The sequence below is a fragment of the Chrysochloris asiatica genome, unplaced genomic scaffold (genome assembly GCF_000296735.1).
Source record: "Chrysochloris asiatica unplaced genomic scaffold, ChrAsi1.0 scaffold00079, whole genome shotgun sequence".
Taxonomy (NCBI): domain Eukaryota; kingdom Metazoa; phylum Chordata; class Mammalia; order Afrosoricida; family Chrysochloridae; genus Chrysochloris; species Chrysochloris asiatica.
This window is the reverse complement of record NW_006408597.1, coordinates 5,531,760-5,555,358: the sequence shown is the minus strand read 5'-3', so window position 1 is coordinate 5,555,358 and position 23,599 is coordinate 5,531,760. Positions and strand designations below refer to the sequence as shown.

The window sequence follows — 23,599 nt, the reverse complement described above, 5'->3', positions numbered from 1 at the left end:
AATCAAGCCTCTACTTGAAATATTGAAGGATTCTATGGGCAAAATATTGGATGATGCTAAAAGCACCAATAAAAGATAGAAAGACTGGTACAGTACAGAGTCACTGTACCAAAAAGAAATGGTTGTTACTCAGCCATTTCAAGAGGTAGCATATGACCAAGAGCCAGTGGTACTGAAGAAGAGGTTCAAGGTGCATTGAAGACATTAGCAAAGAACAAGTTTCCAGGAATTGATGGAATGCAAATGGAAATGTTTCAACAAACTGATGCAGCATTGGAGGCACTCATTTATCTATGCAAAGTAATTTAAAAGTCAGTTACTCGGCCAACTGATTGTAAGAGATCCATATTTTTGCCCATTCCAAAGACAGGTGACCCAACAGAATGCAGAAATCATTGGGCAGTATCATTAGTATCACATTCAAGTAAAATTTTTCTAAAGATAATTCAAAAATGGCCATAACAGTACATCACGCGGGAACTGCCAGAGGTTCAAGCCAGATCAGAGTAGGATGTTGAATGGTAGATATCATTGCTGACATCAGATGGATCTTAGCTGAAAGCAGAGAACACCAGAGAGATGTTTACCTGTGCTTTATTGACTATGCAAAGGTTTTCAACTGTGTGAATAATGACGATCTATGAATAACACTGTGAAGAATGGGTATTCTCGAACATTTAATTGTGATCATAATGAACCTGCACATAGACCAAGAGGCAGTCATTCAAACAGAACAAGGAGACACTGAATGGTTTTAAATCAGGAAAGGTATGTATTCTTTCACCATATTTCTTCAATCTATATGTTGAGCAAAATAATCGGAGAAGCAGAATCATATGAAGAAGAATGTGGCATTGGGTTTGGAGAAAGGCTCATTTAACAACCTGTGATATGCAGATGATACAACCTTGCTTGCTGAAAGCGAAGAGGATTGAAAATACTTATTGATGAAAATAAACAACAACAGCCTTCAGTATGGATTGCCTTCAGTAAAGAAAACAAAAATCCTTACAACTGTACCAATAAATAGCATCGTGATAAATGGAGAAAAGATTGAAGTCCAAGACTTCATTTTACTCGGATCCACAATCAACACTCATGGAAGCAGCAGTCAAGAAAACCAAGTAATGTATTCCATTAGGCAACTCTGCTGCACAAGACCTCTTAAAAGTGTTCCAAAGCAGATTTCAGCTTGAGGACTAAGGTGCTCCTGACCCGAGTCATAGTATTTTCAATAGTGTCATATGCATGTGGAAGTTGGACAATGAATAAGGGAAACCATAGACAAATTTATACATTTGAATGATGGTGTTGGAGAAGAATATTAAAATCACCATGGACTGCCAGAGGAACAAATAAGTCTGTGTTGGAAGTTCAGTCTGAATGCTCCTTAGAAGCCAGGAGGGCGAGACTTCATCTCTCATACATCAGACATATTACCAGGAGGGACCAGTCCCTAGACGCCATCATGCTTGGTAAAGTGGAGGGTCGTTGTAAAAGATGGGTTGGCACTCTGGTAGCAGCAATAGGTTCAAGTGCAGCAATGATTGTAAGGATAGTGCAGGACCAGGAAGTGTTGTGTTCTGTTGTACGTTAGGTTACAACGAGTTGGAACAAGAACAACGACAGTCAAAGGTCATGGTAGCAGTAGTCAAGAAATAAAACAAGGTATTGCATTAGCAAATCTGCTGCAAAGGACCTCTTTAAAGTGATCAAGAGCAAAGATGTCACTTTGAGGACTAAGGAGTACCTGATCTAACTCATGACATTTTCAATCACCTCACATACATGTGAAAGTTGGACAATGAATGAGGAAGACCAGAGAATAATAGATGCATTTGCGTTATGGTATTGGGGAAGAATATTGTAATAATATGCACTGCTAGAAGAACAAACAGATCTGTGTAGGAAGAAATACAGCCAGAATTCTCCTTAGAAGCAAAGATGGTGAGACTTCATCCCTAGTACTTTGGATGTATTATCAGAAGGGACCAACCAGTACTTGGAGAAAGGCATCAATGTTTGCAAAAGTATAGGGTCAGCAAAAAAGAGGAAGATCCTCAACAAGATGGATTAAACCAGTGGCAGCAACAATGGCTCAGACATAACAACAGTTGTTACAATGACACAGGACTGGACAGTTTCGTTCTGTTGTGCATAGTGTCGCTGTGATTCAGAATGGACTTGACATCACCTAATAACAACAAATTGTGCCTATCACTAAAAACAAAGGTCAATTTATCCCTTGTCTTTCACCTTCAAAGTGTCTTTCCAAACATCTTTGGGGAGCATTCATGATTATAGAAATTTAATTTAATCAGTATCTATGGAGTCCTGATATGGCGCTGTTGGCTAATGCGCCAGACTGCAAAGCCATTTGAACTGCAAGGTTGGTTCAAGCTCACCAGCTCTTCCTTGGAAACCCTATACAGGGTCGCAATGGGTTGGACCCGACTCGACGGCACTTCACAACAACAACAATGGTTGTTAATGGTGGTTGTGTGCCACTTAGTCAGTTCTGACTCATAGCAACCCTGTATAAGGTTTCTAAGGCTGTAAATCTTTACAAGAGCAGAAAACCTCATCTTTCTGCCAAGAAATGACTGGTAGATTTGAAATACTGACCTCGTGGTTAGCAGCCCATTAGGTAATCCACTATGCTACCAGGGCTCCTTAGTCAGTATATAATGGTACTCAATACTATTATATTAAAGTTCTATAATACACCATTCATCACAACTTGGAACACCCACTGAATGCCAAATGTTCTAGGATCTGGGATTATAGAGATGCCTAGGAGTCCTGGTGTAGAACTGTAGGATATGCACTGAACTGCTAACTGCAAGGTCGGCAATTTAAACCCACCAGCCACTCCTAGAAACCCCAGCCAGGTCACTAGGAGTTGAAACCAACTCAATGGCACTTAACAACAGAGAGCGCCTTTTCTTTAGTAGCCCTAGTCTAAGTTATGGAAGCTCAACTCAGCCATCATCAATGGAAGGAATGATCAAAGAGCAACAGCAAAGCCAGAATGAGGTTGGGGTGATGACAGAGCTAAGAAATAGACCAGGAATTCTACACCCACCTTGAGTAGACAGAAGCCTCTTGCCAAAAGTTTCTATTACTAAGACCTAATCGTAAATGTTCAAAAGCTTCTTGATTAAGGCATGCAAGGCTTGTAACATTTGTTTGGTTAAAAGCCAAGACCCAGTGGAGTACGTATGATTTTGTTTGCCCCAAATTACTCATAAGTGGAAGTCTTCCTAGTTTGGTGAAGGCTGTTAATCTTTGTCCCAGTGGTGGGGGTGGTGGCATTGTGTGCCAGTATCACAAGACTACACCAAGCTTCCTGGCATTAATTCTCAATTGGAGGGTATTTCCTGGTAGACTCCCATGCCAGACATATTTTAATAAAGAATTCCATGGTACTGCTTGCTCTAGGAGCTATTCTTTTTATTCTGTGGGTGGTTTTATTTTAGGGGGATGAACAGCAGAAGGAGGGATGCATTTTGAAAAGAACACATCAGTTGTTTGTGATCTAGTTCTGTTTGTTGCCTTCAAGACTAGTAGGTCCTGGAGAGAAGACATCAGACAATTGCATTCTAAATGTCTTTGTACATATCTGTTTATGCTTCTGAGCAGATATTTCTTGTACCAAGCCCCATGACCTTGAAAAGGAAAGGAAAACACTTTTCTAAGTTCATTCCCATGGTATTTGGATAGATAAAAAAGGCAAGCTGGCAAATTTTTCTTTGAAGCTATTCTTATCCAAGAGTTAGGGATTGACTAGCATCAAAATATTGTTCCCTTCTTGCAAATTAAATTGAACATGCTTTTGCAGAAGCACTGCAGGGCAACGGCAAATGATCATGTACTCTTATACCCTCTCCTAACCTTGGTGATGCATTGTGTGGAAACAAGGAGCCCCATGTCCTGCTGAAGACAGGAAAAGAAATCTAAATGGGGGCTTCTCATTTAAGATACTCATGATCCTAATATCATCCATGAAGAGCAACAAAGTATCATCTTTCACTTCAGTGGGTGTTTATACTGCTGTGGTCTCTTTTATATTGCCTCTTCTCTGTTCATATATATTGAGTTTTGATCCACCTCAGGTCCTTTCCATCACACAGTACTACCCTCTTTCTTTGGTTAGGATTCAAGTTGAAAAAAATTTAACTAACCATACCCAGTCTGAAGACCTTAGGTAGAAGACATGGAAAACGCAAACTCAACTGAATAGCCTTGTAAATTTTTGAAGTCTTGTAAATTTCCCACCGTTGACAGGGTACAGCCTTAACCACTTTTCTATTGCTTGTTTTAGTGGGTAATATTTGTGTTTTTCTTTTCTGACATGTTTTCACCTTACACAGGTTCCAGTTTTCATAGGTTTTACTGTATTTATGAGTCCTTTGAAAGGTGAAAGTGAGACATCTTTTGAATACAGACTTGCTGTTTTTAACTTTTCAAGGGTTTCCATCAGCCCACAAAGCTTTTCCAAATTAAGATCTTGGTTCCAAAGAGCATCTCCAGCTCCCTTGGAGTATAGTAGGTGAGTTTTACACAGCCTGCCTGTTAGGTAAGTCACCGAAGCCTGTGCCCCCCATTGCCGACAGTGCCCTGTGTGCCATAGAATGATGGGAAGTAGCCACAAGTACTGTCCCCAACGTTTGTGCTGACTATGAATCCATGGACTGTATTTGGTGCTTCATCCAAGTTCAAGCAGCATTGACACCCCTTGGAGTCCCAGCCAAAGAACAATGAAAAGCAACACATCTCTGAAGAAAGAGCCTACGCCTCGCTCTGGGTCACTTAGCTCTGCATTCAAACCCTGACTCTGTGGGTCTCTTGAGCAAGCCACCTAATCTTCCAAAGCTTCTGCTGGCACGGTAGTTAAAGCACGAGGCTCAAACTCACCAGCTGCTCTATGGAAGAAAGTTGTGGCAATCTGGTTCTGTAAACAATTACAGCCTAGGAAACCCTGTGGGCAGTTTCACTCTATCCTATAGGATCAGACCGCAGTGAATCTGAATGAAGTCAACAGCAGTGGGTTTGGTATATAGGGCTGTTTAAACCTAAACCCTTTGTACTGATTTAGAGTGAAGAGCACCGCTAACTAAACAATACAGTGGTTCCTTCACGTCTCTCCGCTCCCCCAGGAGCCTTCTCATCCCCAGCCTCACCACCATGGCCCCGGCAACAGCAGTCACAATGTGAGATCCGATTGTTATTACTCCACACTCCTGTGTGGTGCTGCAGGATATGCACTGGACTGCTAACTGTAAAGTCGGTGGTTCAACTCACCAGCCACTCCTCAGTACCCTATACAAGGTCTCTATGAGTGGAAATGGACTCGAAGGCATTACATGTATATAGTTTTCACTTACATTTCCTCATTTAATTGTGTGATAATAGGATTAGAAAAGGGCAGTCAGTCAAGACCTGGATCCAAGCCTTTGACTTCTACCCTATTCCCCTTTCCATCACCTCATACAGCAATATCACATTCTGTTCCACAGCCCATCTTCCTTCAAAGGACCACAAGGCACCCAATAGTTCCTAAATGTAATGTGGGTATGGTGGGCAGAGAAGAGGCACATACACCTGCAAAAAGAAAAATAGGGCACTTGTAAATCACAAGAAGGGCCCTTGGCAGCTGTGCAATGCTCCAGTTGAGTGGTTTCCTACTCCAAGAGGATGTTCTGAAGCTGGAAAATGAGATCTTAGCTGTTTTAGGAACTCACACAAAGGGAAGGACATAGGGTGTGCTTCTTAAGCCGTTCAGCTGCTCTGGCACGCTTATGGCCCATGGCCCTGGGCATTTTCTGATTACTTTGCCCCAGTGTTTGTGAGGGTCACTGTGTTTTTGTTTAAAAAGAAAGGAGATTTCCAAAGGAGGACTCTTGCAGCAAAACATTGATTTGTAGCAGGTGCGGTTTTGAGCCAGCTAGTCCTGCTGGCTCCCTCCAGCTCCCACATGTCTCAGACCTGACTGATTCCAGTTGTTGGTGCTTCTGCCCGAGCATCCCAGAACACCTCACCCCAGGGCCCAGGCCTGAGAAGGGGTTGTAAAGGGGGAGTGTCTCATCAGGTGACATCCTGTGTCATAACTGAGAGCCCTTGCAGGAATGGGATTCCCTCCCATGGCTGTCTTAATTTCCCACCCTATGGAAAATCTGTGTTCCTCCAGGTAGGTGCTCAGCCAGACTAGTGTGAACACTGGTGGCTCCACTTGTTCAGTCAGCCAGCCCACCCATTTTTAAAAAGTAGATAGGGAGGAAGGGGAGAGAGATGGGAAGTCTTTTTCTCTGCCCTTTGGGAGTTCTCTCTCAGTGGGGACTTGACTGATACTGCCCTTGGTTCTACCCTTGTATTTTGCAGAATCCGTATATATACACGTATGTTTTTGTTGTTAGGTGCCATCAAGTCGGTACCGACTCATAACGACCTTATGCACAGCAGAACGAAACACTGCCCGATCCTGAGCCAACCTCACTACTGTTGGCACACTTGAGTCCATCGATGCTGCCACTTGGCCAATTCATCTCGCTGAGGGTCTTATATGTCCCTTAAGACTGGCTGTTTTCAGAGCAGGGGAAACAAAACAGAACCCCTCATAAGTCAATAGAGGTCACTGCCAAGAACTTTGCATACTTGCTGACCTTGGCAATGATAAACTCAATGCATTTGGGAAATGGCCAAAGACCTTGAGTCCTATCTTAATTCTCATTCCCAGAAAAATCTCAGCACTTGTTTCGCCCACCCCTTGTTTACTCTCCTTATGTTTCCTAGACAAAGCTGGCACAGAGAGAGGAATACAGTTCCCAAACTGGGTACAACAAAGCCTCCATTTCTCTGCTTGGGAGAGAAGTGGGCCGTCACAGGAAAGTCCTACTTCCCTAAGTTGTGGGTGGAAAAGGTCCAGGCTAGAGGGAACTTGAAGTCATAGGCTCTATAGTATGGTCCTTGGGTTCACTTTTCTCCCACTCTATCCAGGACCTTCTAAGGTGATCCCTTTCAGAGCAGTTGGTAGTGGTAACCAGGCACACTCTAGTTCTTCTGGCATCAGGGTTGTGGAGACTGGCATTCACATATTCAGTTAGTCCATTGGATTAATTATTTCCAAACATCTTCCATTTTCCTCACCCTTCTTTTCTCTGCACAGGTACAGTCCAATGCTTGTACCTTAGGTGGCTGCTCAGCAGCTTCTAAGACTCTAGTGACGACTCATTGAAGTAGGATGTCGAGCATTGTCTTTGTAAACTATGTGCTTGAAACCCTATGAAGGAGTTCTACTCTGCATGCATGGAGTTGCCATAAATCGGAAGCAACTTGACAGCAACTATTAACAACAACAGAAAAACTTGAGTTTGTCAAAATGACATTTTTGGTCTATTGAATGAGGGTGAATGAGGCCAAAAGTTACTTCTTGAAATGTCACAAAATATGTGTGGTGTATGCATTGCTGTGTTACACTAGAACTTTTTCATACAATTTCATCATTTCTGTCCATTATAAGTGGGTATATATTATTTGTGTGAGCATGCTATTGGGAAGAAATATGGTAGCTTTTAAACTGTTCCTCCAAACCACATCAGCATCCCTGCCTAGTGACCACTGCTGTTTCCTGCTCTTGTCTTTGCCCCTAGATTATCCTTCTTTCTGGAGTCCATCTGACTGGGCAGCTGCCAGACCAGACCCTCCCCTACCACCACAGAATTGGGAAACATGTTTCTCTGTTTACTCATCTCTTCTACCTTGATGAAATATTTTCTTTCAAAGACCACCATTCCCTATAACATAGCACCATGTACTTGAACTTTTTCTTTGTAGCTCTTAGCTCATTAGCTATGTAAATATTTGTATAGCGTATGTCTAGCAGAATAGAATCTAAGATTTTGACAGCAGAGACTTGCTCTGACTTGCTCCGGCTGTCATCTCAGTGCCTGGCATGTAGTAGGGGCTCAATAAATATTGCTGAGCATTATTGTGGTTGAATGTTTAAGCATACACTTAGTCCTGCTCTTCATCAGTTGGCAAGTTCTTTCTTACAATGGACTGTTTTCCTACCTATGATGAGGCCATAGGTATGAGCTATACCAAAGGTGGTATCAGTTGCCAAGGGCAGAAAGGCTGAGTTCAGAGAAGCGTCCTTGTTCTACTCGGGGCAATAGTGTAGCATTTTATAATGTGTGCTGAGAGATTTAGATTCCTCAAGGAAGTTAGAATAAAAGAAACCAGGGACCAGTTTGTTGGGTTTGGGTTTGGAAAGGGTCCAAGCATTAGTGACAGGCATCTCCAGGTGACTCAGGGACCACGTGGCTCTGTCGGCCTGACAGAAGAGATGCCTGAGACAAGGAGAGAGTGAGTCATTCTCACTCTGGAGTTACGTTTGTACCAATGATTTCACTGTTAGAATAATTTAAAGAGACAGCAAATAAGAGCAAACAGCATTTGTGTCCTCAGTTTGGGCTCTGAGGCAGTAAGGGACAAGCCAAGCTATTCACAGCATGGACTTCCTTGGAGCTGAATGTAATCCCCACTCTCTTCCCATATGGAGAGCAGACACTCAATCAAACACAGAGCCTGCAAACTCACTGATCGTTCAATTCAAACAAGCATACCACACAAGTGGGCCAAGAAACAACGTTGTCACTGAGTAAATTCAACTACCATTTGTCCCTGTTCTAGAAGCTACACTTACATAAAAGAGAAAATACACTGCTCTCAGCCTCGAAGAACTTAAATTGTTGTCGTTTGTTGTTGTTCCATGTCATCCAGTCTGTTCTGACTCATAATGACCTTCTCTATAGGGTTTCCAAAGAGCGGCTGAAAGGGTTTGAACTGCCAACTTTATAGTTAGCACTCCAATGCTTAGTCTATAGTGCCACCCCAGGAACTCAGAGTTGGCCATATTGTTGTCCTATATTTTCTGGAAAACACTTAGGCATAATTACACTCAATCTATTAAGTCAGAATGCATTTGAACTATCAACCATTACTTAATTTTTCTTGACTCCATTCAGTGGGTCCCTTCCCATTTGTGGGACTACCACCAGTTTTAGTACGTACAGGGACATCATAGAAAGAAGGAAGCTGGTCGGTCCCCAAACAGATCTGCTTGGGTCCAGCAGAAGACAGATGAAGAAAGGTCCACATGTGGCCAAGATGGTTCTTCTTTTCTGGTTTCACTTTCTCTTGCGGTTCTGCGGGTCAGGGGTTTTGGCATTGTGCCAGCTTCCTCTGAGAGCTGTCCAGGTAGTTCTAAAACTTGTCTTCCATCTGGCAGGACTAAGTCCTCCTTGGGAAGCATGCCCAAGGAAGAGGTAGATCTTCAATGGCCACTGAGTAGCTCTTCACCCCAGTGCTCACTGAGTGCTTGTCTGGCTTCACAGTGTGAAGCATGAGTGTGCATTGGGATGATGCTTCTCCTACCATTATTAATTATTAATCCCACATTCCATAGTGAGGACCCACTCTCCCTCCTAATAGATCCTCCTTTGGGACCTCCAAACTTTCCTCTGTGGCTAAACTGGTTTCTGTTCCAACCACCAAGGTCATTCTTTTCGTGGATCAGACTTCTTCTGTCCTGGATCTGGACAGAGGAAGCCTGGTGACACAGTGGCTGAAGCACTCAGCTCCTAACGGCAAGGTTGGTGGTTTAATCCCACCAGTCACTCCACCGGAGAAAGATGTGGCAATCTGCTTCTGTAAAGATTCACAGCCTTGGAAACATTGTGGGGTTATTCCACTCTGACTTCTATGCTTGCTGTGAATCAGAATTGACTCGAAGGTAGTGGGTTTGGGGTTTAAAAAAAAAAAAAAGAGGACAGATCTGTTAGAAACAGACCTTGAGGCTCTAGAATTAGCTGGAAGCCAAGGGTGAAATTCTTTGCCAAGACCAGAATAAAGGAGACAGCACAAAGCCACAGATCTGCCCCTCCTGATGTAAGCCTCAAGCCTGGACTATTCACCCACATGCCCTATGAACTGGCTGCCAAGGGCACCCTTCCAGGAAGGGAAGGTGACCCTCAAATGCACAAACTGACCTAGTTACATTGTTTTCTCTGGGCTTGTTTTGTTTGTAATTAAAGGCTTTATTTTGAGATAACTAAGGAGCTCTGGTAGCGTAGTGGTTACGAATCGGGCTGCGAACCTCAATGTCAGCAGTTCAAAACTACCAGCTGTTCCACGGGAGGAAGATGAGGCTTTCTGTTTCGGTAAAGATTTACAGCCTCGGAAACCCTGTACAGGGTCGCTATGAGTCAGAACCAACTCCACGGCACATAACAATAACAACAACAACAATGTATTGGACTGCAAAGTCGCTTTGAACCATAAGGTCGCCGGTTCAAGCTCACCACCTGCTCCTTGGAAACCCTATACAGGGTTGCTATGGATCAGAACTGACTCGACAGCACTTAATAACAACATAAATTCAAATGCAGTTTTTTAGAAACGGCACACCGTTCCCATGTACACGTTACCAAGGTTCCCTAGATAGTAAAATCTGGCAAAACTCTGATACAATATCATCACCATAATATTCTCATTGCTACAGCCACCAGTGAGGCCCTGGTGTGGCACTGTGGGTTAATGGGCTAGACTGCATAGTCGCTATGGGTTGGAATCAATTCTAAGGCACTTAACAACAACAATGACGCAGTCACTGGTGGTGAGAGGTATGATTCCAAATGATAAACATTGGACTGCTAACCACAGGGTCTGTGGCTTGAGCCCGCCAACCGCTCCGTGGGACAAAGGTGAGGCTTTCTGCTCTCACAAAGATTTAAAAACCTCAGCAACCTTATACAAGGTCCTATGAGTCGGAACCGACTTGACGGCACTTAACATCACTGGTATTATTCAGATATCCCCATTTTTGCTAGTACTGTGTGTATCTGTGTGCGTGTTTAGGTCTATGCAATTTATGTGTCAAAATACACAATCATTCACCTCAAGGGTCCTTCCTGTTACCTTTTATAACCACACCCACTTCCCTCTTTCCCCACCTCCATCCATTGCCCTTGGCAATAACTTAAATGTTCTCTATTTCTATAATCTGCTGTTGCAAGGATGTTGTATAAATGATATCATAGAGTCTGTAACCTTTGGGGATTGGTTTTTTAAAAACCCATCATATGTCCTTTGAGATTCATCCAAATTATTGCATGTATCAATAGTTCATTACTTTTCATTTCTGTGCCTGTGGTTTTAATCATTAAGCAATGCTGCACCCCAACATAACACCAAAGCCCAATTACAAAACCTTTGGGACATAATCCTCCAGGATCTTTAAGAGAGAAAATATGTTTTGTTTGGCATTTCTGACTAGGGGTGGAAACATGTTGCAAGTGTTCCTCGGCACATGCAAACATACCAAGGTCCCTTTGTTTGGTTTTCTTTGCTAAAACCAGTGGTTGGTCGGGTGGTCATTTCCTTCAGTACTGACTGACAGGTCTTGCTTGCATCTCCCATTCACTTCCTCCTCTAGGAGCACATCTACAAGCTGATGAAGAGTGACAGCTATGCCCGCTTCCTCCGGTCCAATGCTTACCAGGACTTGCTGTTGGCCAAGAAGAAGGTATCTTTGGGAAGGGCCAGCTTGCTGTTCTCAGCACTGTGGAATCTTGCCTAATGCTTGCTGCTGATGTCAAATGGGAAAATCATTTCTTGGGTTTTCTTTATTTTCTCCTTTCTCCTTTCACTTCTGTATCCCTTCCGGCTTCAATGGAAATTAATTAGCATGGTCCCCCCACTACACACACACACACACACACACACACACACACACATACACACAAGATCCTGTCTCCACGTCCTCATTGCTTCCATCTATACATGCTGTCCACAGGGGTGGGTACGGCCAAATACTCCTGCCCAGCAGTAACACCCAGCTAGTCCCTGAGAAGCCAGAGAGACCCCACACTTCAAAGTCTGACCCCATCCCTACAGACTTGCTCTCACTGACCATCCCAGGAATAACTGAGAGGGTTGGGTTGGGAGAGCCTCCTCATTGGACAGAAATGGAATCAGTTTCAATGGTCTCCTGACACAGCCTTTAGGGTTATTCCCTGCTTGACACAACCCCTCCCCATCCCACATAAACTCAAGAGTGCTTTCCTTTTTTAAAAAAAAAAACACAAAAAACCCAAACAAAAAGCAACTATATCCCAGTCTCCTCTTCCTCCTCCATCCACTTGGCGAGGAATGACTGAGGTGGGCATCCAGCAGGATTTCTGAGAGGCCACGGGAAGGGGAAGCCTGGAGAGGGTGGGGACTAGGAGAGGGGAGGCAAGAAAAAAGACTCCTGATTCAGTATGCTTGTAACCCCTGTGCACCTTTCGCTCTGGTCTGAGGCTGGCGTGTGGTTACGTGTGGCAGTATTTTCACCAGAGTCCATGCCTTTGTCTTTCTTGGCAGCCACCCTCCCCCAGCTCCTCAGTCTGTGGCTCTCCGCCACCACACAGCCCTTCTCTCTGTGTACTGTCCACCTCTTGTGTCAGGACCCTGTCTACGTATCTGCGTTGCATTGTATAACTCCAGAGTCTAGAAGAGCATTTCTGCTCTAAGAAGAGCCCCAATATTCTGGAAAAGAGAAAGGAACTTCTGAAATGCTTGGGTTATCACAAACCCAGCTTTCTTTGGTTGCTATTATGGGAAGAGTATAAAGTCTAGCCTCTTGCCAATTCCCTTGCTGAAGGTTGTTGGTGGAGGAGACTGACACCCCGTAAACAGCTCGGATCCCCATTTTTTCAAGAACTGGAGGCAAGAAAAAGAGTAAGGAGATTTTTGATGTCTCCATCCCAGATCAAATTAAGCTTTCCCTATTTCTTGTGGGCTCAAGGCACCCGAACTGATCTCTATTTGGCTAAATTCTAGGTCAGTCTATGCATATAGAAGAGGCAAAGTCATAGGCCACTCCATGTCAGTGTGGACTCATACACAAAGGGAAAATGTGCAGTAACTCAGGGAGTGATGCTGACACATCTGTACTTGCAAGTCCTCCATTAATAAAAGGATACCTCAAAGAGGTTGCGTGAATGAAAAAGGAACGCACTCCCTTCTTGGGAAATGCTACTAATCTCCTTAGGATTCTCCTTCTAGTGCTCGAATGAGGGCATATTCTTGGGACAGAAAGCCCTTGCAGATGCCAACACCCTTTTAATATTGAGACACACGTATTTTCTCCTTCAATTTCTACCTGGACCAGATTTGTATCTTGGCACTTCCAGGTAGCCTAGAGTATATTTTGATCTCAGGGATGGACTGACTGTGGGGTATAAATATCCAGGTCTGTGACACTTATGATAACTAAGAGAGGGAGTATGAACTGGCATCATCTTTCTGCTCAGAAAGCCCTCTGATTGGTCTGGAGACCCAGCCTATTGATCTTTTAGCCCTGATTCATCCATTTTTTTTCATCTCATCAAAGAAAAGGGTATTGGCTCTAAAGAATCAGGTTCTCAAGAGGTAGGTGAGTTGGGTTTGAGGGATTACTCCTGGGATAATTAAGTGGCAATGAGGATGGTTTTCCAGCACAGCTCGGAGGGCCTGTGCCAAAACAGAGGGATCTGAATCAGGCTGTCTGCTACCCTCTGTGATAAGAATTACAGGAACAGAATGCTAGCTCCTGATTCAATATTAGCCAAACGTATGCTGCGTGGTCTCTCCACTGGCTTGAAGCTGAGGCCTGCCAGCCCAAGTGGGGGCTTGGTCTGGTCCTTGAGGCTAAGTGTGTGTCCTTCAGTTCCCTGGTACTAGGAGAAAGAGCAGCCCAGCTCTGTGGTGGCGTGCCGCTCATGTGGTGCTTCCTTCTACATCCCTCTATCTGTCTTCTGGCAGCTGACTGGGCGGACAGGGACACTGCTGCCAAGGACATCCAGACTCCATCCACACAGACAGATGGCTGCCTTTGCCTACCCACTCTGCTCCCAGCAAATCCTCAGACCCACAGATACCTGGCTGCTTCTTCTGCTCCCTAATTTCAGTTCTTTGCTGTGTGTGTGTGTTCATGTAAGTGTAAGCCCTTTATGAATTTCCCAGCCCCAAGTTCAGGACCCTGAAATAGGACTCTGGTGTAAACTAGCAGGTATTTGGCTTTATAACTCTATTCTCCTAAAATCCCTGTAGGTAGGAAACTTGGGGCAACAGGGTTAAATGCACACCAGCCCCTCCCCCTGTTGTAGTAAGTAGTTAGGGCTTTGCTTCCTCTTACCCTTGTACTGGTCACCTCAGCTGAAAGTTCCCTACAGACTTTTGTCAGTCGCCTGAGCCTCCTTACAGTCCATTGTGAGTAAATCTGGGGAAGTTCGTACCTGCCCGGGTACTGAGGAAGATGTATATGCCCAGTACGTTCTTCATGTTATTGTCTTCAAGAGGCATAAGATCCTTTGTCCTTGAGAAGGACATGGCAGACCTTACTTGTTTTAAGGGCACAGAGTGAGGGCATTGGGGGCCAGGAAGAAGTTAGCCACATTTTGACTGCCTTTGGGCAGGAAAATCTCACAGAGAAAGCAAACCCTCCTCGAGACTCACAGATAAGCTGATGACTTCATCTTCCTCGTAGTCCTTCCTGAAAACCCACCTTCTACCTCTAACTCTGCACCAGTCCTCCAAGCTGGTCTGTTCTGTGTCACCTTCAAATTCACTGATGCTCACCTGGAGCCCCAGATGGCTGCCTACACCTGGGCAAAGCTGGCTGAAAGCCACCTGACCCTGGAGGGAGATGGATAGTCCCTGGAGAAGGAATGCCCACCTCCTGAAGGCTGCACCATCCTCTCCTAGCCTTCTGCTTTCTTTCTCCTCCTCTGACTCTCGCAAACAGCACTGGCTGCTTCTCTTTCCCCGTTTTGCTTTTGTTTTTGTTCTTTAACTGTGGCTCCTGCTGTTTGGAAACCACGTCTAAGCTGAAGACTTTTTTTTTTTTTCTGTATTTTTCTCCCTACCTTTTTGTTCCCCTCACCCTAAAGCCAGACAGTGAGCAAGGTCGTAGAACTTCCCTAGAAAAGTTCACTCGCAGTGTGGTAAGTTCAGTTGGGTTTCTTCCCTCAACATTTATGAATTTTGTTTGTTTGTTTGTTTCCGGTTCTTTTCTGTGGTTTCCTTTGGGGTGGGCGGGAGTCTGGTCCTTTCCCCTCAACACCCCTCTTTTCTTTTGCTAGTGTCTGCAGCTTCTCTCCTAGGGCTGGATTTGCCAAAGACCACCCGGCCCCCTCTGCAGAAGGTGCACACTCGGCTTCCCAGCCTCAGGCCTTGGCAGTTGACCTTCTGGGCACAACTTTGAGGAAGAGAAACCCCACTGCTTTGGGGGCTACCAGTCTTGTGCATCTTCTGCGGTGGCCTAGGGAGAAGGCCATGTAACTCTACCATGAACTAAATTGGCTTAGAACCGTAGATCATCTCAAAAAAGAAAATTCCAAATTTCCCTTTGTGAACTCTGGCAATCACGCTGTTGTTGCTGTGTGGGCGGCTTTGCGGTGTGCAGAAAATGGCCCTGCTGCATGGATCTGTGGTCTACTTGGAGTGTGTGTTAGTGTCCCTGCATGAGTTCCTAGTGTCCCTACAGCCCCCTGTCAGCCTCCTTCTCACAGTGTGACAGGGAAGGGAGCCCCCGTCCCAGTTCACTGAAGGGAGAAATGAGTCCAAGCGCAACCCCCTACACCCCCAGGAGCAAGGTCTTGTCAAGCACCCCAGCCTTAATTCTGGTAGACTGAGTAAAGATAGGATACAGGTCTACTGTCCTTGTCAGAAGAGGCTCACCTTCATGTCACCTAACTTAGTGATAAAGATCATCTCAGTGGCAACTAACGAGCCCCTTGATAATAGACAAGAGTTCTGCATGAGTAGAGCTTCCATGTGGTACATGATGGAGATTCTATACCTTGGTCTATGAAACCATGCACACCAGTCTTCTCTTGCCAAGCTTGCAGCACCGGGCTTGGTGCATAGGAAATGCTCAATCATGTTCATTCTCTGACTCATCAGAAACAAGCTACTGAGTTCAAGGGCCCCACCTGCACTGTTAGCATCAAACCAAAAGGAACCAAGGAGGCAGCTGGGGAACAGGGATCCCATACCTGGAAGTGGTGGTGACTTTTCTCTTTCAGATGCAGACGTGCCTTTTCCTCCATTCTGTTAAATAGGAAAATCCTTGTGAAACCTGATTAGTGTGATCAATATCCTTATTTTATCTTTTTACATAAATTTTAAGGGTCCTGAGTTAAAAGCAACTTAGTCATTTGCCTGTCATAACTCGATTCAGTTTAACTGTATTTCACATTAGTTTGAATTTGCTTAATGTAAACAATATTAATAGGTGGCAATTAAAATATGGATGCTCATTCCATCTCATCTTAGACCTTCCTCCTCTATGGCCTTTCCTCATAAGAAATCAGCACATGCACAATGCAAGGCCTACTGGTCTCCTGCCTCCCTTCATGGTTGGTTTGCCATGGCCATATAGCTTTACATGCCAAGGCGGTGCCATAGACCATCAGAGATAAGGCCTATAAGACTTCTTCCCACTCCCTAGGGCCCAGTAGAGAATGGCAGGGACCATCCATCCCCATCTCTTTATAGGCCTGGATGTTGTAAATGAAGGATTGTCAAACTTTTGTTGATAAGTCTAGGGTGTACAGTGTAGACAACTTGTACTCTTGAGTGCAAATCCAAGAAAACAGAGTGTCTATAGTTCCATCGAGGCTCTTCAGGTTGACCAAGTGGCCTGCAGGGTTCAGAGAGAAATCTGGTACTTAGACAAGATGTCCACATATTTTGAGGCTTCTTTTCACAAGAAGCAGGTATTAAGAAAGGCCAGAATGGCCTCAGTGAAGGCCCTGTGAGGAGCATTTATTGATGTCCCTTCATCTCGGAAGAAGCTGTGCTGGTCCAATGGTTCCCATGCTCTGTTAGCAAAGCGTTTAGAAAGAACGCACCAGGCACCTTCCAGAAGTCTGAAGTGCATACATGAGAAATTTTTCAGAGATGTTTTCAAGATAGGCTGAAGGAGAAACATTTTAAAAGCTCCTGATATTTTTAGTGCCTATATGATCCCTGGTAATATAGTGAGTTAAATGTTGGACTGCTAACTGCAGGTTTGTTGGTTCAAACCCACCAACTGCTCCATGGCAGGAAGATGAGCCTGTCTGCTATTGTAAAGACTTTCAGTCTCAGAAATTCTAGCCACGCCTTGGAAACCCTCTATGGAAGCTACTCCATGGTACGTAACAGCAGTAGGAGCTCATGTTGTCATTGTTAAGTGCCATCAAGTCAGTTCTGACTAATAGCAATCCTATATAGGGTTTCCAAGGAGCAGCTGCTGGGTTTGAACTGCCAGCTTTGTGGTTAGCAGTCCAGTTCTTATTCTCCACAGGACTTCACATTCTCTCCTATAGATTTGCTCTAAGTTGGAGTGGACTCAATGCAGTAGATTTGGATATATGCTAAAAGATCTGGATTTAAAAAAAAAAAATAGATTCCTAAATTCCTTGCTGCTCTTTTATGAACACGAGGGTCTAGTGGGTGTACAGTACGTTTGGATATTTTGACTCCAATGTTGGAGTTAGATTTGCTTTGGTTGATCCATTCATATTTTTTATTCTCCCCAAAAGATGTGGCTAAGTTTGGGGTTATATAGTACATGGATAGACATAGGGCAACTCCCAGATGTCTAGAGGCTGGGGCCCAAGGATTTGGTTTCGATAGCCTACTGTTCTAACAGAATTAACCAACCAACCAATGTACCTTGTAATTTGGTAGCCATTTTCCGGATATTATATACATTGTTGTACTTGTTGTTAAGTGCCGTCGAGTCAGTTCTGATCCACAGCGACCCTGTACAGTGTTTCTAAGGAGGGTTGGTGGGTTTGAACTATCGACCTTGAGGTTCAAACTGACCTTGCGATCCAGTGCATTATCCTGCAGCGCCACGCTAGGACTCCTTATTATACTTAAGGAGCTCTGGTAGCGTAGTGGTTACGAATCGGGCTGCTAACTAATCTCATGGTCAGCAGTTCGAAACTACCAGCTGTTCCGCGGGAGAAAGATGAGGCTTTCTGCTCCCGTAAAGATTTACAGCCTCAGAAACCCTGTACAGGGTCACTATGAGTCAGAACCGACTCCACAGCACATAGCAACAACAACATACTCCTTATTATATACTATTATACACATAAGATGCCTGATTTCTCTACAAGATGGTCTACATGAACATTTCATACAGCAAACTATAAAACTACATGAAGGATGACTTCAATAGCATTCCCATGTTGTTGGGAAAAGTGTGTCAGAAGACCACTTATGTCATGGGACTAATCATGGAAAAATGAAAGATCGAAGCTGGATAGCTTGTTTAGGACTAAGTGGTAGTAAAGATTGTTGATTCAAGTGGATGGGTAGCTCAGTTAGCTAAGTCTTACCAAGACCAAATTTGAATTCAGAACTACTTCCCAAAATATCTAGATAGTCTTTCTTTTTCTCAGTGAAGGAGGACCATTTGAAGAAAGTAAATTGTTCTTCCCAAATCTCAAGGCATACCATGAAATGGACAACTGTTTTTTGAAAGCTGTACATGTCCCTTTTACATGAGCTCCTACTGTAGTTAAGTATCGTCAAGTCTATTCTGACCCATAACAACCTACATAGGGTTTCCAAGGAGTGGTTAGTGGATTTGAACTGCTGACCTTGTGGTTAGCAGTCCAGTACTTATCCTACAGCGCCACACCAGCACTCCCGCAAGCTCTCGCCATTGTTATTAAGTGCATTCAAGTCTGTTCCAACTCATAGCGACCCTATATAGAGAGAGTTTCTGAGAAGCAGCTGGTGAGTTGAACCAATCTTTTGGTCGAAACTGACCTGTTGCAGTGCTTATCCTACAGTGCCACACTGGGACTCCACACCTAGAGTGCTTAATATGATTCATGGAAGGTGCCGGGGCCACGCTTTTGTGGGTGCAGATTCTCTGGGGCTTTGTGTTCAACAGAGGTAGTGTTGTGTGAGCTTCTCTCTCCAGTGAAACCCCAGTGGTTTCACACTCTGTCTGTCATTCAAAGGTGAATATACAAATAAGCATGGTGAGGCTGCACCAAGCCACAGAAGCGTGTAAAATTCTACCTATTTCCCCGAGAAGGTCCAGAACTGCCCCTGACTGAGGGTCCAAGGCCATCCATTGCCTAGCTCGTTCCCACTAGTTACCATTATCAGCTGCATCTCGCAGTGACCCCATGTGTGACAAAGGAAAATTGTGCTCCATTTGGATTTTCAGTAACTAACTTTTCAGAAGCAGATCACCATGATTTTCTTGCGAGATGTCTCTTGGTGGATTCAGACCTCCAGCTTTTCAGTTTTCAGTCAAGCACATTAACCATTTACAACACCCAGGGACTTCCAACTAGCCCATGTTGTTGTTAAGTGCCATCAAGTCAGTTCTGACTCATAGTGATCCTTTATAGGGTTTCCAAGGAGTGGTTGGTGAACTTGAACCTCCAACCTTGGGATTCAAACTGACCTTGCAGTCCAGTGCATTAACCCACAGCACCACACCAGGGCTCCCTATAATGTACCTTTATTCAAAACAGAAAATAGCGCCCCCTCTTACAGATGCTTAGGTTGGCGCACGAAGCGCAGACTGGATTTCAGCTTTTTGCTCAAAGTCCCCAGTTTAAATAAATGGTCACCCACATGACTGTACATGAGAGCTCTATTCCAGAAAATCTCAGCAAAAGCTGTAATCATAGTAGCATCTCAGATGTGGCATCAGCTCAAATCAGCTGGGGCCTGTTTTCTTCCTTGTCCTACTGAGAAGCCTCCTATCGCACTGGCTGTAAAATATGAAAACCGCAGTAGCAAACGCCTCAACAGTACTTGTGGATTGTAGATTGCCATTGCTTTCCTTCTCCTCTTCAGAGTGGACAGTTTCAGCATTACCTGACTTGCATAGAAGGAAAGGTTACTCAAGCAAAATATGGATTCCTGCCACTCAGCCAGACCAGCCTCCCAGGTCTGCTGTCCTCCTGATTTTTCAGTTGGCAGATGACAATAGGGATTTTGTGGTGACTCGGGGCTGAAAGACTCACCCTCCCCCTGTTCTTTCACTCTCTTTCTGTCTCTCTCTCTTTTTTTTTTTTTTTTTAATTGTGGCTTGGTGAAGATTGACAGACAAGATCATCAGTTTTACATTCAATAAATCATATACTATTTCATCTCAACGATTGCATTCCCCTCCCTGCACTAACAGTTATCCTGCCTCCTCCCTGTGGCTTCCTGTTTCCATTCCACCCACCTTCCCATCCTTTTCAGCTTTGTCCTTAGGTAAGTGCTGCCCTTTGGATCTTGAATGATGGACCGTTCCATGAAGAGCAGACGTGCTCACTAGTGTTGTTGTCCCTCCTATAGACCTATCTACTGCATGACTGAAAATTGAGCCACAAACATGAGTTCTGTTCCAGACCTGAAAGGTGATTGAAAGCCATAGTCTTGGGTTCCTCCAGTTTCTTTCTGACCAGTAATACTGGGCTTTTTTTAATATATAATTTTGAGTTTGGGTCTACATTTTCTCCTACTCTATCCCAGACATTCTAACATAATTCCTTCAGAACAGTTGGTAGTGGTAGGCAGACACCATCTAGTCTTGTTGGTCTCAGAATCATGGTGACTGATGTTAACCTGCTCCACTGGTCCATTGGATTTGTTGATCCCAAGCATCTTCAGTTTTCATCACATCTTTCATCTGCACATGGAGAGTCCAATTATTGCAGCTTAGATGGTCACTCATGACTCCTGCTTTCTCTCATTAGTTGTTATTGAGTAATTTCTGACTCGTGGCAACTCCATGCGTTACAGAGTAGAACTGCTCCATAGGGTCTTCTTAGCTGTAATTTATATATTTTTAAATGCCCCCAGTTTAAATAAGTGGTGGAGCACCATAGTTTCATTGTAATTCTGCCAATATCTTTAACCAGAGACTGTTGTCATTACTATCTTTTATAATTTTTTCCCCTTTTTCCAATCATGATTTGGATAAAAGCCCACAGAGCAAACCAGTTCTCCATTCAAAAGTCTACACACGTGTTAGTCTTGCAACACTAGCCACAATCCCTTCAATGAGGCAGCATCCCTTTTTTCTCCTACCTGAGCTCCCTACCGCCACCTGTTCCTCCCTCCTGACCCTCCCTGCTTCCTGGCTCTGTTCTTGAGCAAATACTACCCCCTGGTCCTGCATGGCCAATTGCTCCAAGGAACACATTCCTCACCAGTGTCATTGTTCATGCCATAGATCTGTCGACTGTCTGGACAGAAGATGATTCCCAGGGTGGACTCAGCCCCAGGCCTAAAGGGGCTGAGTCTTCTCCATAATCTTGAACCTTAGTCTACATCTTTCTGTCCAGGCCCCTCCACTGTGGTCTCGATCAGAATGGTGGGCAGTGGTTGCCAGCCACCATCCAGTCCCCTCAGTCCTCAGATAATGGAGGCTGGGGTTCCCGTGGTCCATCTGTCCTTTAGACTAATTGTCTCTGTCAGTCTTTGATCTTCCTAATTTCTCACTGCTCTAGACAGGGATAGATGACTGCCTACAATTCCTCAAGATCCCAATAAACTACTACCAAAGTAGGATGCAGAGCATTGACCCTATGGACCCCTAAAACTATGGTCCCAAGCTCCCAAGCACAGTGACTTTCCCTCCCTACCCTCTGCCAAGGCACCTGGTTATGGCCAAGATTTTCCATAACTTTCCCCCTGTATGTTCCACTAAACACATGGATATACTTGTAGCACACACAATGTATTTTCTGTTTGGCAGTAGAAATATCCTTTGTCTATAAGAGCTCTGGTAATGTAGTGGTTACAAATTGGGCTGCTAATCTCAAGGTCAGCAGTTTGAAATTACCAGTGGTTCCCTGAGAGAAAGATGAGGCTTTCTGCTCCCATAAAGATTTATAGCCTTAGAAACCCTATGCAGGGTCGCTATGGGTTAGAAGTGACTCGATGGCACTTAATAACAACAACAACAACATCCATATACTCGGGGGCACAGTCCTGTTCGTCTTGGTTGTAATTTTAATGGAAGCCTTCTGTGGCGCTGCTGGGTGGGTTTGACCCACCAACCTGTAGGTTAGCAGTCCAGTGCAAACCATTACTTAAGTGCTCTCTCTTAGGTGCGCCTTTATTCAGATTCCACGAAGGTCTGCCACAGAGGGAAGAGGGTCTCACAGGTGCCTAGGAGGGAGGACCAGTGGAAATAAAGGATCCTTAGCTAAACCACCACAGCAGCCCGGTTCCCTATTTGGATGGTGGCCTTGCCATCTGGTTAGAGCACCTGCCCCTTGGTGTACAGTTTCATGGAAGACGCTGGGCCTCGTGACAGCACTGAAAAGTCAGGAGAAATAGCTGTACTGAGTGATGGTGGCAGCAGCTACCCTGAGTTCGATGCTCTGTAGCTCCATGAAGTCCTACTGTGCTCTTGAGAACTTCACCAGTGGCAGCCTTGGGCCACAACAATGGGAACTGCATTGCTGGTGCAGAAGCCAGCACTGGAGGCCACAGAGGAGAGAGGTGGTAAGGGGAGGGCTCATCTGTCTCCTTTTAGCTTTGTCAAGGTATTTCTTGAAACTGAAGCAGCAAAGGGCCGGAAGCCTCGGGAGGCTCTGCTTGTGCCAGTGGCATCGCTGAAGTAGGTTTTCCATCCTGCCTGCCAAGGACTGCAGCAGGAAAGTCAGATGGAGACCAGGAACTCTTGGAACCAGCTGTCACCCTCCTCCCTCCCTCCTTGCATGCCTGCTCTCTCTCCCCCTTTCCTCCCTCCAGGGCCAAAAGCCAAGGAAAAGCTAATGAGAGCAGGCGAGTCAATAGCTCACCCACCCCTACCAGCTCCCAGCTCCAGACCCAGGTGCTGAACCAGAAGTGGAAGGTTGAGGCTCTTTCCTCTCCTGCCCTCCTCACACCCCCACCAAACTAGCATTAGCATCTCCTTTGGGGAGGTGGTTTCCCTCTTCCTCAACTTTTCATGGGGAACAACTATATCTGCCTCATGGAATGAGTTGAGAATACCTAGACTCAACATAGTCCCACAATAAAAAAGAAGTATTCTGGGGGGCCTCAGGCAAAGGTCAGTCTGTTCAACATCTTCATATAGGACCCATTTTGATTGTGAACTGGCCCTGGGCACCCTTGAAGGCCAATGGGTCACGGGACTTGATGTCAGTTTCTCCCATGTCAGAGCCCTTATGGAGGTGGAGTTCCGGGTTTGGAGTTGGGGAGGGGGAAGCATGAAAAGTGGCCTCTCTTGAGTTGCCATGACTTCTCCCAAGGTTCCTGCTTCCGGCCTTAACTTGCTGTTTTGTGGCCTCAGGCAAATCACTAGCCCTCTCTGAGCTCTGGTTTTGTCCTCCGTAAGTGTATAATGTTCAAGCTCACCAGTTGCTCCTTGGAAACCATATACAGGGTCGCTATAAGTCGGAATAGACTCAACGGCAGTTGACAACAACAACAACAAGTATATAATTTGAACTACATCTTCTCCAGGGTCCCTTCCAGCTGGGAGTACTCTGTGGGTCTGTGCTTATCTGCATCCTGAGAGCTGGTCTAACCATCCCTTAGCTTT

General features: G+C 44.8%; 1 protein-coding gene across 2 annotated transcripts in view; it reads left to right on the top strand.

Annotated features, from left to right (window-relative positions):
• RGS6 (regulator of G-protein signaling 6) overlaps nt 1-23,599 on the top strand; it is an 833,734-nt gene that overhangs the window by 782,203 nt on the left and 27,932 nt on the right. The window contains exons 15-17 of one of the 2 annotated variants that reach the window (XM_006865562.1): nt 11,495-11,584; nt 14,973-15,026; nt 15,165-15,235. In XM_006865562.1, coding sequence (XP_006865624.1) covers nt 11,495-11,584; nt 14,973-15,026; nt 15,165-15,185 — 165 coding nt within the window. In that variant the 3' untranslated portion in view covers nt 15,186-15,235. Of the gene's footprint in view, nt 1-11,494; nt 11,585-14,972; nt 15,027-15,164; nt 15,236-23,599 lie in introns of those variants that run through there. The other variant, XM_006865561.1, reaches the window with a different exon arrangement.